The sequence below is a fragment of the Eurypyga helias genome, unplaced genomic scaffold (assembly GCF_000690775.1).
Source record: "Eurypyga helias isolate BGI_N326 unplaced genomic scaffold, ASM69077v1 Scaffold20014, whole genome shotgun sequence".
Lineage (NCBI taxonomy): Eukaryota > Metazoa > Chordata > Aves > Eurypygiformes > Eurypygidae > Eurypyga > Eurypyga helias.
The window spans coordinates 981-16092 of record NW_010248439.1 but is presented as its reverse complement, the minus strand read 5'-3'; the positions used below and the strand labels follow the sequence as shown (position 1 = coordinate 16092).

Genomic DNA, 15112 nt, shown 5'->3' with positions numbered 1-15112 from the left:
CTGGAATTAACTATGCTTTTCTACTGAGAACATTATAGAAATTATGCTTTTCTGTGCTGTATAGACCCTAGGGTTTCATTGAGTGACTTCATCTCCTGTACAGCTGGAGATGAAAAACTTACAGGGATGATAGAGATGGAAAGGTCATTAACAGAACTAGAGAAATCCATCTGCAAATCTCACTCTGTAAAGGTTTTATGTAACAGCTCTACTAACTGAGATGCTATTGAATAACAGGTGGCATGCTGAAAGTCATCTAATGCTTTCCAAAGCTTGGATTTATGGACTGGGGGTAAATCATTGTATTGCTTATAGTCTGATGGATGAAGAGTGGAGAGTTCTAGAGTCTTAGGATTTATTAAATACGGATGCTGTTATGGGTTCTTTCAAAATGAAGACAGCTCAAAGAATGATTTACTCTGCATTTAGCACGATCAGTTTCAGAAATGAGCAAGCGAATAAAGCTGTCTCCAGAAGGTCTTGAAAAAAATTAAGGAATAAGCATTTTTCAATTAAGTATCATTAAGAAAAAGTAAGAAGGTGACAATATATTGTTTGGTAACAAAAGAGTTACCCACTGATAGCTTTATTTAGGAGTTTTCATGTAATATTTTTACCTTTATGAGAGGCTGAACTGTTTCACAAGACAAAAGTTTATGAGCTGTGTAACCAGTATCACAGCTATCCAGTTACCCAGCTGATGGGAAGTTCCCTTAGTCCAATGCTCTCTCTGTCCTCTGAGGTTGCAGAACTTCCTTTCTGTTCTTACCACAATCTTGGCAAATCTAAGAGGCTTAGCTAGAACTTCTTACATCTTACTATGTAACTGGACTCACATACAGACTCCCGTGGGCTGCCTAATTTTTTAACCTTATTTACTACTTTTACTAAATACATGGTTAAGGGATATGATGTAGCAATTTGACTACTAGACTCAAAGAGCACAAAATCAAAAAAATTTAAATTACAACAGCACAACCTCCTTGTAGGGTCACATTTTCACTTACTGTTTTGTAAGGAGAGATATCTTTGCTTTGATTACACTTCACAGAACTGTTACTGCCTGCAACTGCAATTCTGCTTAAGATACAAGAGTTGCAACATTTTTTTTCCTACACATCTTGATGTGAAGCTGATCCTTCTTGACTGTCTCCATTCTCACATTCTTCCCTTATTGCTCTAAAGAGATGTATATGAAGTTTTCCATGTAATTTTGTATGCAAAGTTGCTGGGACATTGGTGCTTTCAGGACTTAGAGTGAGTACCTAAGCACAACATTCAAACATAAAATTTTGAATTACTTTGAGGAATGAAAATAAAGTTTCCTCATTATGTCCCATTAGCCCAAGGTCCTCTTAAACACCTTACTTAAATTTGCATACATGCCCCAATTTACTCTCAGGGGATGAATTTATGATGAAAGATGCTTTTCAGCATAGACAAAGGTATCACTGATTTGCCTACATGAAGAATGGTTATAATAATATTTTGTGAACTGCCACAAACAGACCTCACACTAACACAAAATGTAAATTTAAATTCTATGCAGGACCTGCCATAGAATTAAGCCAGTATTTGAAAATATCTCAAAAAAAATGTTCACGGAATATTTGCATAACAGCTCTCTGTTGAAAGTGCAGCTGTCGAATGTGCTTGGGACTGGGACTTCAGAGCTACAGACAGAACTGTGGCTCTGTGTGTCAGCCTTTTCAGGAAAAAAAATACTGATGGGCTTAGCCATATGAATCCCTACAGAACAGGTCCTGTAATTTAATTCCCTAAGAATAGAGCTGAATAATCAAAAAAGCACCTCCAGCAATCCCTACTATTAGACACCATATTCAAGGAATTTTTTCTTTAGCAGCAGAAGCTAACTTTAACAAGGCATAACATACAGTTTTAAAGACCTTCAGAACAGTATAGTATGTTGTCACAAATTTGTACAATTCTCTGAACACCAGAGAAAGTTCAGGTACATAGCAGCAATGGCACTCCTCTTTTCCTCTGCTTTTTGACTGGACAGGAGCCATCAATAAATTGAAAACACTGAACAAGAGCAATCTTTAGCAGAATTAGAATACAACTGAACAATACTGGCAAGGACCTCATGTACATATAGCTGGATCCTAAGAACTGCTATATGTACATGCTTATGTCAAGCTGGGGTAAGAAACCACAACTTTAGCCATTGCTTGCATATTTAAATAAAGCTATAAATGTTAATAAATAGGCTTGCCATTTCATGCACCTGCTTTTGAAGTGTAATCATTCTAATTATTATTCCTGCCCCCTCACACCTACAGACAGACTTAAAATCTGTGAAAACTATGGACTAAATGAAGAGGAAAGAGGACTGGAGAAATTGAAAAGTAACTAACTAATTTTTCCTTCATTCAGGAAAAAACACACTCATGCATAAAGCAATAACTAAAGGATTATTAAACAGACACAGTCACAGACATTTTTATTTCCCGTCTCCTCTAACCATCTGTTGGTGAAAATCAAAGCCTTAAGTTCCAACACAACCCAAAATACTAAACTAAGTTACACTAAAGGAGTCATATTTGACAGCAGATTTATCACTAGATTAATACAATTTTACAGTGACGTCTGACTGTTTTGTTCACTTAGTTTGAATATATATGTATTTGATAAGAAGTTGGAAACAACAGAATGTGAACACCAAAGCAAACAACCAGAGAAGGATACACAGGAAAAGCTCAGGACCTCTTTATTAGGCTCACTGCTTATATTAATATTGAACACAGAAGTAGTCCTTTTTTAGGGAATTAAAGTCACTCTAAGTAGGTATTTTACAATTCCAAATAGCTTGGAAAAAAAGGTTGCTATATAATGCTATGAATTATAATATTGATTGGTAAAGGGTTCTTATTTGAATACTACAAATAATTTCATCAGATTACAAAAAAAAAAAACCAAAAAAACCACCCCAAAAAAACCCCACCCACTATTGTTGTGGTTTAACCCCAGCTAGCAATAAAGTAACACACAGCTTCTCGCTCATATCCCCCCTCCTCTGATGGGGAGGAGCATCAGAGGAAAAGACAAGGAAGGTTTTGGATTGAAATAAGAACTATTAACAATTTATTGACTGGATATAAATGAATGAAATAGTGATACTAATAAAACCAACAATACAAATTACACTAATAATACGTAATGAAAATAAAGGAAAATAAAACAAATGATACAAGTCCCCAGTAGCGAGAGCCTGAGAGCGATCACAGCAGAGTCCGAGCAAGCCCCACAAGCCAACCGGCCCACCAACTAACTAACGAATGAAGTAACAACAAATTACGGTCCCCTGGCCCACCCCCGGCTTATGTTCTGAGCATGATGTTCAATGGAATGACATACCCCTTCGGTCAGTTTGGGTTAGCTGTCTGGACTGTGTGCATCCCCCCGCTGCTTGTAGCAGGCAGGATGGGAACACAGGGGCAGTATCAGAAAAGTCCTTGAATGGGTGCAAGCACTCCACAGCAACAACTAAAAACGTCAGTGTTATCAGTACTCCTCTCATCACAAATCCAAAACAGCCTCACACAGATACTGTGAAGAAATTTACTCTGTCCCAACTAAAACCACCACAACCATAAGCCCTTTAGTTTACAGAAATATGACTACAAGCACAAGATGCATGTTTCTCACATTCTCCCTGGAGCTATTCAATTCACCTGAAAGTTGGGAGACTTATGTTCTTCTTCCTTCTATATGAAAGTTCTAGATTTTATTGCCAAACTCCTGTTCGCTGTTGGTTATCACCAGCATGCTCAAAAAACATGAAGTCCTAGGACAAAAAGCAAACAAAACAAACACTTCTTAAATGCAGTTCTTAGTTCAAAGATTTGGTTGTTCTGCAAGGTATTCAAAGTGCTTTCCTCTCAGAAATCTCAAATGATGAGAAGAAGGTGGGCGCACCTCTTTCCACCTCCCCATCATCTGGTTCTCACAGAATAGGACAGAGAGAAAGAGAGAGAGAGAGAGAACAAGGTGGTGAAAGATCTACATGGAAACTTGCAATTATCACTAGCTGAAGCTACGCTCCCTTTAGTCAGGATTTGGCTCTGGCTTTGTTTGACCTGACTCAGTGCCTCCCATTCTACCACAAACTGCAGTCCATCATAATGGTCACCACCACCCCCTAACGCTGTGCACCATTGCACATGGAGGCACACAGACGGGCACAGCTAAGGAAAACCTGGTTCAGGCAGAGGGTCGTTAGAGGCTGGTGAGAACTTTCCCAGCGCAAGGTGATTCACATACCCCATTCCTCCCCTCTGCAGCTCTGTCAGCCCAGAAGCAGTGCTCTTTTTGAAATGGTACCCGATGCCAAATTGCACAGCTAAATGGAAACACACTGTTTTCTAAGAGTGAAGTGAGCTGCGCTGCAATATTTGACATGGCAGAGTCAGAGTGCAGCTGAAAAGTCCTGTATTGAGTTATATGTGCTTTGCCTCCACAGAATTCCCTCCCTTTGGAAATTGCTCCTCTAACAGCATTTAATCCAGCTCAGCTCAGTGCTTCACGTACTTCCAAAAAGTAGTGTTAGGAGAAACTGGCTGCAGCATTCAGTGGTCCAGTTTACCAGCTCAGCAGGCTGTTCTGGCTTTGCATGGGTCTCTTGGCTATTGCAGATCTGCACTTTTCTGGTCTCACCATCAACGTAAACACACTTTCCTCTGCTAATGAGTCTGTAAGGAGTCTTTCCTTTACAGGGTTTCTTAGTCCCATCACGTAAGAAGCTCTGCTTAAATACCGTTACCACTTCATGTCATCTAGAGTAATCTCATTACCTGAAATAATTCTTTGTTGCCCTCCATGGTTAGTTTTACAGACAGGAAGTTCACAACAAGCTATCACCCGCTTAAAGGAGCTCAGAGTCAAATCCTTTACCAGAGCAGTTTGAACGTGGAGATGGAAAGGTCAGTTCATATACAAATATTAGTGAATGACAGACTTACGATAAGGAAGCAAGCACCGATCATGACAGCTTTCATTTTTACATCAAGGTCCATTGGGAACGTGATTCCAAAGTTATCTGCATCTGTAAAGGCTTCTTTCAGAAACCCAGTCCACTGCTTAGAAATCCTCCCAACAGACGAAGTCTCATCCACTGACTTCACCTAGTTTAATAGAAAATTAAAAAAACCAATACCAAATCTGTCATTCATAATATTCCCAAATACTTTCCAGGATAGATCCATTTGAAATCTTCAATTTGTGCTATTTCAATTAATGCAGCCATTAAATGCAACAGTTTGTAGCAAAAGGCAAGCCTGACTATCACAAAGTCAGTCTTAAGTAGCACAGACATGAGCTTAATTCTAAATCTGACTGTGTAGTTCGATGTTTTAATGGTGTTGTAAGACAGCTACCGCACGCACGCACACACACTCTGCTGGAAGTGTTGTCTTTTAGCCAAGAGAGTGAATTAGTTTCTCCTGCCACATATCAGGAACTGGTCAGGTGAAAATTAACAAATTACATTCTTCTGTTCCAAAGCAGAGATTAGCCCTTTGTCAACATGATGTTTCTTAAAGTTAGATCCAGTCTTCAGGGTCATGTGAAAGACTAGTCCCCAGAACAATATTACATGTGTTGGCAACTATTTGCCACATCATTTTAAACATCAAATGGTAGACTAGTGTATCTATTACTTCATGTGTACAAAAATAATAATGCATTAATCACTATTATTTTTAAGTGAAAGTTGTAATGCTTCAGTCATTCAAATCGATAGTGTAGGTCTAAACTATCTTGGTGTGCTTGGTCACTGAATGATTATTAAATGATTAAATGAGTGGTTGTAGGAAGTTGTTTTAATAAATACCCAATAGAGCTGTGAATATCTAAGAGTGAATTGATTTTACTAGCATTTAAAGATTATGTACTAATCACTTAATATATACTATACTTCATTTGACAGGTAATAAGTCGAGCAACAAGCTACTATCTGAAAGAATATACATAAAAACAATTTTTAGCATTGCATACCTCAAAATTAATGTCCTCACAACAACTGCAGACAACACACGGGCCAGTAATTTTCAGTATATCCATTCTTCTCTCATCTTGAATGGTAAACTTTGGCAAGCAGGGATGCCAGGTCTGGACAACATAACCAACTGGTGTTCCTGGAGGCGCCTGAACTTCCAGCTTCACAGGAAACAGAAAACGTCCACATGAATGTTCATGCTGTGACATGCTTGTTAGACAAAACCCACACTAGCACACAAACCAAACACAACAATTTTTCCACAACAATCTGTCTTTCCAATGCATGATACTGAATAGGCTTTTCTGTGAATGTTTTCAGAAAACCCCACGTAAATTGCAGACCTCATATGCAACTTTTGCCTTCACTGAAAACAGTAAGATGCTCCTAAGGCTATACGTACACAAGCTATGTATCTACAGTAGAAAGATCAAAGTCTAGTGAAAGAAAGCCTGTGAGCATCCTGAAAGCATTCAGGGAAGACATCACACGATGCAGCTACTACAAATCCCTCAGTGAGAGCTCCGAGCAGGCTCAGATTTGAGTTTTCAGAAGTTGCATCACCCCATAATTATTTTAATATTTAAAAAGCTCATCATTTCATGTGTTGAATTTCACTACAGCCTTCACAGCAGTATACAGAAAACTCTAGCTATTCTTTTCTGAAAGCTGTTGCCCAACTGTTACACTGCAAGTCTGGCACAGATTTCAACATTCACCACAAGTTCTCTGACATGCTGTTGAACCAAATTTTTCATTACCACAATCAGAAGTGGCCAGAATGAAACTAAGTGTTGCAGCACACTTCCCAGACCAAGCAGACCCCATGCACAAATCCCACATCTCTCTCCCCACCACTTACAGACAAAACCTGACTTATTTCACCTCACCTCCTGATTCAAGGCAACCCCATTTTAAAACTGCACAGGTGGAACACATCCCACGTGAGGGAAGATGGTGAGAGGGAGCAACTCACCTCCTGTAAGCAGCAGGGATAGCAGCACGAAGAACATCGGAGGGGTCTCTGCAGCGTTATCACCTCACGGCCCAAGTTGTCTATAATCCGGAGGGTGAAGGGTCGTGATGGCCCACAGCAATTTCTGGTACAGCAGTCAGTATCTTCTGCTGCAAAGTACACCCTTTGCCCCAGCGTATTCTTGATTTCATATTTGTTGTTTGTTTCAAAGCCAGTCAAAACTTAAAAATAGGAACAGAACTGTTAAATTTCTGAGGTGTGTCTGGTTAGGAGAGACCCCGTGCTAACTCTAAAGCCACCCTTTTGGAAGGCAGCCCTCACTCAAAGTCTGTCAGAGGTAACTGTTGGTGAAGGGAGCAGGTGGGGAAGTACCCTCGAGCACAGCAGCCTGATGGAGAAGTTCAGAGAGGAGAAGCCACTATGAACACGGCAACACAGAAAGAGCACGGAGATGTTCATCAGTCCCCTCCTACCAGACATGACTGCCAGAGCCAGAATCCCAATTATCGACGAGACAGCATGGAAAATTCCCAGGGAAGAGCTGAAGGGATGAGAATTAAAGAAACTTATGAATTTGGGGGTGAAGCAAGAAAAGGGCTCTAGAGGGCACAAATGCATTGCGAATGAGAAGGCCACAAAAAAAGCCTCACAGCAGCACAGGGAGAAAACAACAAGATCCAAGACAGCATTTTTCATTAATTTCTCTAACAAATGAAAGGACTCTTTGAAGCATTATGGACAGAAAATGCAGCAGCATTAGGTGTCAGCTGAGATGGATGATCCATTTTATCTATTTGAAAGCCACTGCTAACGTGACTTTGATATTCTTAAAGTGAACAGAATGAGGGGAGCAGAAGGAAAGCAGTTCAATTCGCTAAAACAGCAGGATTGTCTGGAAACGAGATTGGAGCCACATGCTAATCTGTGGAATTAGATGGAGTAAGAGAAGACAGAAAAGATCTTTAAGTAGGGAACATGGGAAAGTAGAAAACGTGAATGAATAACATGGAAAATGTGTGACCTCATCTATAACTAGCTACCAAGATTATTCAGTCACATTGCTATGTATCTTTTAAGATATAGAGCCTGCTTAAAATCCTCTGCCCTACTGTTTTCTCCTTCCTCTCCTCCACAACTTCTGCAGGAACTGAGAGAGATAACAGAGGCAGGAAGGAGAAAGGTGGCGATCCACCCTAAATAGGTAATGTCAAAGAAAGTCTAAATTTTACCATTCTTGGGATTATTACATTTAAACATTTCTTTGTTATAAATACTTTTCACTTACTCTCAAGAAGTTCAATTTGCTGATGGATTAATATCTGGTCAATCTGTTTGTGGTTGAAAAATTAAACAGAATAAATAGTTAACAAATTGTAACTAAGAGAAATCTAGTTTTAAGAAGCTGTTTCATTTCAGAATGCAGATTTATGGATCAATATATTGTCTAGAGGTGGATCATCTACCAGTAAAGCTGTGGAAGTAACTCATGTTCCCCCTGCCCTGTCCTCTGTCAATTTAGCAGAACGGTGTTTCAGTGCACCAGAGCAGTTGTACCGGCACTGGTCTGGTTACAGGCATGCAGGGCTAATGTGCCTGTGCTCCTTTCAGGAGTCCTTAGCTCAGCTCCAGAGCCTGACAGAGCCTTTGACACCACATATCCCAGATGCTTACATCAGGATTCCATACAGACAAAAGCAAAAAACTGAGAAATTTTAAAGCAGAAGCTCAGCTACTGCTCAACTCTGAGTGAAACTCAGGAAAAATCAGCCTCTCCTCACTGGTGCTTTTCTTTTTTTTTTTTTTTTTTTGCACAATTTGCAAAACTGGCAACACTACATCAGTGTAAAACCTTGATATTTACTTCCAGTGATGAGATGAACTGTACTTTTACACTACAAGGATATAGTCTGTAATTGGGAAACAATTCTTGGTTTGCTATTAGCATTCTCTATGTTGTGAAGTCTGACTAGCACCACTCCTAACATTATGAAGTGTAAAGAAAGTGTCATGTAGAAAATTAAGCATCTCGATGTGCTACAGTTGCCCATATTATATATATTTATTATATATATAATCACATTAAATCTCACAAACTAGCTTCAGAAATGGGAAGGATGCAGGATAGTCCTGTGCCACCGGTACTTTAGCATCTCACTTGGCTGGAGAGCACTTGGTGAGGTCTGCAGCCGTAACACGCACCTCCACACTCAAACATGCATCAATCACATTACAAAAGGTTTCACTTAGCAGCCAAAACCAGCAACTTATGCAGCTGCAACAAAGCCAGATGCTTTTTTATAGCTATTTCACAGATGCAGGCTGCTGTTCTTTAGGGAAGGAGGAAGGGGGCAGGTATACCTGTGTGAGGTATTCCAGTCCAGGAGGGCAGTTGGGAAGAGGAGGAGGGACAGGCATCCAGATTGTCCCCTCCTTCATGATGGGCTGGTTCTGGATGGGTGGAAGAGCAAGTCCAGCTGGGACTCCCATGGCCTGTACCTGGAAGCCATAGCTCCCTGCGCCCATGACATCTGGTGTGGTAGGAGAGATGCAGTTAGGAAACTTAGATGTTGGAATAGACTTGCCCCATGGATCTATGAAAGATTAATTTGTTCACTGGTTTGAACTATGAAGATCCTTATACCTAGAATATATTTCAGTTATGAAGACTGCAACATTTGTGATGGAAGTTACAATGTATTGGGATGTTCTAATCCCTACAAACAAAACCAAAGAAAATAAATAAATCCATCATTCTTGAATATAGCAGAAATTTTATTCAAATAAAGATAGGCAATTCAAAAAACAGATAAAAATAAATGAACTTTATTTCTAAGAAGAGAAGACAGAATACCCTAAAATACTTAAGAAGTATTGGCATTTACAAGTTGTCAGTTGAGCAAATGAGAAATTTTAAGATAAAGTTTTCCTGGAATTACACCTTCTACTTATGTGACAGGAAATGTCCTTTACTAAAGTTCATCCACAGTTTTCAAAACAGATAACTGTGATCTAAAAACTGCACTTTCCCATTTGTTTAATGGATTCTCTTTAAAAACTCAGGAAATTCACAACTCCTTCATGGAGGTGTGTAGCAAAGAAGGAAATAGTTCCATATTTTGTGAACGTCAAGTATGTTTTCTCCAATTAGCACTCAATAGGAAACACAAGCTCTCAAGAAGCGTGTGTCTAAACACTCAGCACCCCACCAGAAGTCACACGCAGCACGGCCTTAGTGCTCACAGCCCACCCGACATCGCCGGGCTGTGCACAGAGCCCTGCCTTGCCCAAGTACCTTCCCACAGCAACGCGGTCTTTGCCACAGAGATGCTTGTAGCTGATGCTGTTACTGAAAGTTACAGAACAAGAATCATATTTTTCCCTCATTTAATACTTTCCTGGTAGGCATATAAGGCCTCCAATCTGAGGCAGAGGAATTTTACATTTTACTGAGAAGCAAGCATAACGCAGAAGTCACAAAGAATATTTTTGTAGAGCTGCACAAAGACAAAAGGTCAAGAGATGTTGACTTCTAGACTTGTTTTTAGCCTAAATCAGTTCAGTACCAATGTTTCACACTACAATACAAAACGTGGACTGTACCACGGGAAAGCCCACGCTGTAGCCATAAGCAGGACAGTACCTCAGGTGACGTAAACAACTGTGGCTTAAAACACATAGGTGGCAGGATCACTCACCCCAGAGAAGGATCCACCCTTATGGAATACAAAAATCACTTTTTATGTCTGAGCACAGGCTGTGCACACAAGCTGACTCTCTACTGCTATCGTGTGTAAGCGTGTGCACATGAAATTAATTGAAAAGTGCTCTGCTGATCATCATCACGCAGGTAGCACATCTTCACTCCTTGCTGAGGCTTATGGCACTTACAGACCTCAGACTGCTTTGCCTCAAGATGCACAAGCTGTAATTTATGAACAGCACAGTAACTTAGGCCAAACTTTCTGCATTTTATCTATAACCTACGCTTTGAGCCTGATGGTTGGATATTGCTCATTGTGCTGTGGTTCTTCAGAAAGCAAGTAGTATCCAGAACATGAGAAGCTATTTATAAGCACTGCATTTTAGATGTGGAGCAGAAAATGAGGCAGAAGAGGAGAAAAGCAGATGAGTGAAAGTGAAAGGTATAACCATGTGCAAAATAGAGCAGCACAGTAGGAAACAGGAAATACATGGACCATCAGAACTGCGAGAGGAAAACAACTCTTTTCTTCAGCTCTGGATTTCTAGAGAAAAATAAAGTGATATACTGAAATAACATGTTAATTAAAAAATCTGATCATCTGCTGCCACACATTAATTGCTTTGCTTTAGTAGCACCTCCCTAACCAACTCCCCACTGTGTTATCCAACATTTTAAATTTCTGCCACTATCAGTACTAGCACATACTAACATGTAGCACCAAGAAGGAAAGAAGATGACTTCTGAGCAAAATGGAAATCAACAGAAACTCAAGAGAATTAACAGCAGAAAAGTAAATCTGAGATGGTCGCCTTCATGAAACCTCCTACTTCCTGTGCTTATTAGATACAGCAGGTCTGTAGCAAAGCAACCTACCTTGGTAAGTCCCAGGTGCATGCTGTGGGTGGCCATAGGGGACTTGATTTCCTGGCACATAGTTAGCGTTGGAAAATCCAGGTGCTGCGGCGGGTTTTTGTGCTGGAAAAATGGAACAAACACTTTGAGTATTGCTCATTTCCTCCTGCCCTAGGGTGAAATATCCCCATCATTGCCTCCTTTTTCAGAGTAGACATACAAGAAAATTAAGTAGCTGGTTTTTTATATAGCAAAAACTGTGTAACAAGCTCGTGTTTATTCAAAATATTAAACATCAGTATAACTTAAAGGAGTTCTGATCCCTAAAGTGTAGAAAAAAGGCAGGTTTTGCACATGATGTCATGAAGATGTCACGGAATCACAGAATCATTTTGCTTGGAAGGGACCTCTTCAGATCATCTAGTCCAACTCCTGCTCAGGCAGGGTCAGTGAACTCTGTCTGGACCAAAGGTGCCTTTGTTCATCTCTATTTAGAAGGAGGCTCTAATTCAAAGAGTTGCCAGGGTACTGACAAGCTGCCTTCCTGTACAGAACAGACTGACAACAAGCCGTTCTCCACTATATTTTCTCCCCATTTATTTAAGTCTAGATTATCGTAATGCTTCACCATCAGACTCAAGAGGGTTATGGATTTAAAAACATTTACGAAGTTCAGGTTATAAGCAGAATTACTTGAATTTCAAGATGATTTATTTATTTTATTTAACTTCAGAAATCAAGATCTGAAAATGTAAGCTATATGTTTTGTAAATTATTCAACTTTTAAATGTAAATAATTTCGATTTTAAACATTCGTACATATTTCATAAAATTAGAAGGTAAACCAATAGTTAAGCTAATATTTCATTAACAGCTCAGAAGAACCCATGTTATCTTTGATATTAAAAAAGATTATTTTTAAAAATATTTATTTATTTATTTATATTTTACTCACCTTGCATTGCTGTGGATCTGCTTATAATTGTTCTGCAAAACAACATTTTTATTTCATGGGTTTTTTTAATATATAATTTCACACAAGAGTTATTCAAAGTTCTCTATCTATTATTGATAGAAGATACTTCCTGTCTAAACCGTATGGGAAAGCTGAATTACTAGTACAAGCTAAAATAACATTAAATATCTCAGTTTTCTTCTAGGCTATGTCTTCCCTGCAACATAAGTCTGAATTATCTACATCTGCATCCACACTTTGAGTATCCTGAAACCATCCTCAACTCAGACGACAGCATCGGGATGTGCAGTTTTTTTCACTGCAGCCCAGGACTGCATTGTGGAGCCATTCAGAAACATCATGCAATTTGCACAAACAAATTACTGCAGTAATTTCAGAGCAACTGGTTTAGTGTATCGATGTTGACTACAAAACCTGCTTGGGTAAATGCTGGAGCAGCTGTGATGACATGTTACCAACTACTCAGTTCTTTATGCTATTCCACTTCTGACGTGGTACTACTAAATACTGAGTATCCACTTTTGTCGCCATACTATAATAACAGGTGGGCTTGCACAGGCAAGTGGGCTTCCACAGCAGAATGTCACGAATGGAAGGGCCAACTCTTTGGTTTTTTTCTTTCTACTCTTTCAGGGTTGCCAAAAGGAGTTTAAAAAAAAAAAAAAAAATCCACCAAAACAAAACCCCAGAAAGAACATTTACTGATGCCAGCATCAACGTTTAGAGATACTCCTTTCACAGTCTCTGGGGTGAAGAGGGCAGGAAGACAATGGCAGCAGTTTCTGTTAAAGACAGAGGTCCAAAATAGCCAGCAGATCCATAAGTGGAAGTATAAAAAAACCCAATATAGGAGCTCTTTTATAGGATCAAAAGCTTTAAATAGTAAGCCTAGTTATTCTTTAAGAAGAATGCAGTTCAGGTTAAATTACTAATATATTTTGTCCGTTATGGTTCTTCCAACTAGTTCAGTTTGATTAAAATGGTCATTCAAAGCTGGGTATGAAATAAAATCTGAAAGAACACATTCAAACTACAGAACTTAAACCTTGTTCTCACAGTTGATAATACAGAGTGACAAGTTTAACATATGAGCCTATTAAAATGTGTTGACAAAATTACCACCTTGTAGGAATAGCACAAATTCAAGATGAATAAAAAACCACATTATTTATACTAGCAAATAGCAGTTTATTAGTTTATACTGGGAAATGTTCCAGATACCTGAACTTCAGTGAAATACTGAGAATTACAATTGAACACTTTGGTAAAGGGAGAGTAGAGACAATATCATATGATTTATTTAAAAGAAAGGCTTTACAGTAGCCCAGAATCTTTTTTTTTTCTCCCTACAACCACAGATACACAGCACTGTGCAATCTAGGATTTAGAAAACAAAGATTTTACAAAGTTCAACTCCCATTTCATCAGACATGACGATAAAGAAAATAGCTTGGATTTTTTTTGTATTATTAAAATTGTCTCTTTTTTTCTATTGCTTTTTATCTAGACTACCTGAGGTTTTTGCTGGTCAAACATTCTCCAAAATCCCTCTGGAACTGTTGGGGCTGTTTTGGGTGTTAGCTATGCGAAACAGTCTGTGCCAGCAACAGCCGCCAAGTTTTGCCCTTTCCTGACAGATTCTCATAGAACCTCATAGTTGTGAGTCCACTCTCCCAAGGAGACTGTAAACGAGATACAAATACGTTCTCTTCTCTGGAAGAGGGGACATGCCTGGGTTCAGTGTTACACATGGGAAAGCTGAAGGAATTTTGCTGGCAGGCAGGAAGCACAGGGAGAACCCAGAATGCCCCATGCAAGGTCGTTAGACTGGTAATGACTGACCCTTACGAAATGCAGCTTCCAGTTGGTCTGAGGTCCCCGGCTATGGCTGCACCCGGCCAGATGCCTCTCCTAAAAACACCACCTGAAACCTGCAGCCTGGCTTCCAGCCTCGACCACTGCAACAGAGAGAGGAAATGAAAGCCAGAAGAGCCGTTCACACACACACACAGACTGGTCCTTCAACGGCCACAAGCAGCCGTTCAGCTGCGGGTTTAGCAAGCTGATGGCAGACCCCCACATCTCATTTGCTGTACCACTCACGAAAGAAAGGAACCCAGATCAAGAAGTCTCATACTTCATACCCTATCCTTGTATGTTGTATATTTAAACCCCATATTGCCAGCCTTCCTCCTTGTTTATAGGAGTTCCCAGACATTTTCCCTTTGCTCTCAAGAAGTAACAGTCAATTGCTGTGATAGCCTAAACCCTCTCACCCAGCACTGGCACACCTGACCAGTTCCTCACTTTCTCCTTACTTTCTTGAATCATTATTCAAATGGGTAATATGGAAACTGTCAGATGCATCTAGGTGCCCAAGCACAGTGTTTTTCCCCCTCCAGGAATTTTAAGCCTGGGAATTTAAGGACAGCCAAAAATGTTTGGAAAGGAAATTAAGGAAATACTGGTTCCAAAGGAAGTCAGAACAAAACTGTTCTAATTCAGTGAACAGTAAGGAAATAACATCCCTAGATTGTTCTTTTTTAGGGAATGGCAGAATGTCCATGTTTCTTTTCAGTCACTTTCTCA

At 39.6% G+C, this 15112-nt stretch overlaps 1 protein-coding gene across 1 annotated transcript; it reads right to left on the bottom strand.

Annotated features, from left to right (window-relative positions):
- Nucleotides 1-3748: 3748 nt before the first annotated feature.
- Nucleotides 3749-11670, bottom strand: LOC104505118 (phospholipid scramblase 1-like; the record flags this gene model as incomplete). The annotated part of the gene is made up of 7 exons (XM_010151053.1): nucleotides 3749-3808; nucleotides 4983-5144; nucleotides 6016-6177; nucleotides 6993-7213; nucleotides 8278-8320; nucleotides 9351-9520; nucleotides 11569-11670. Coding segments are annotated over 7 exons (920 nt in total), but the record flags the coding sequence as incomplete, so codon positions are not given.
- Nucleotides 11671-15112: the final 3442 nt, after the last annotated feature.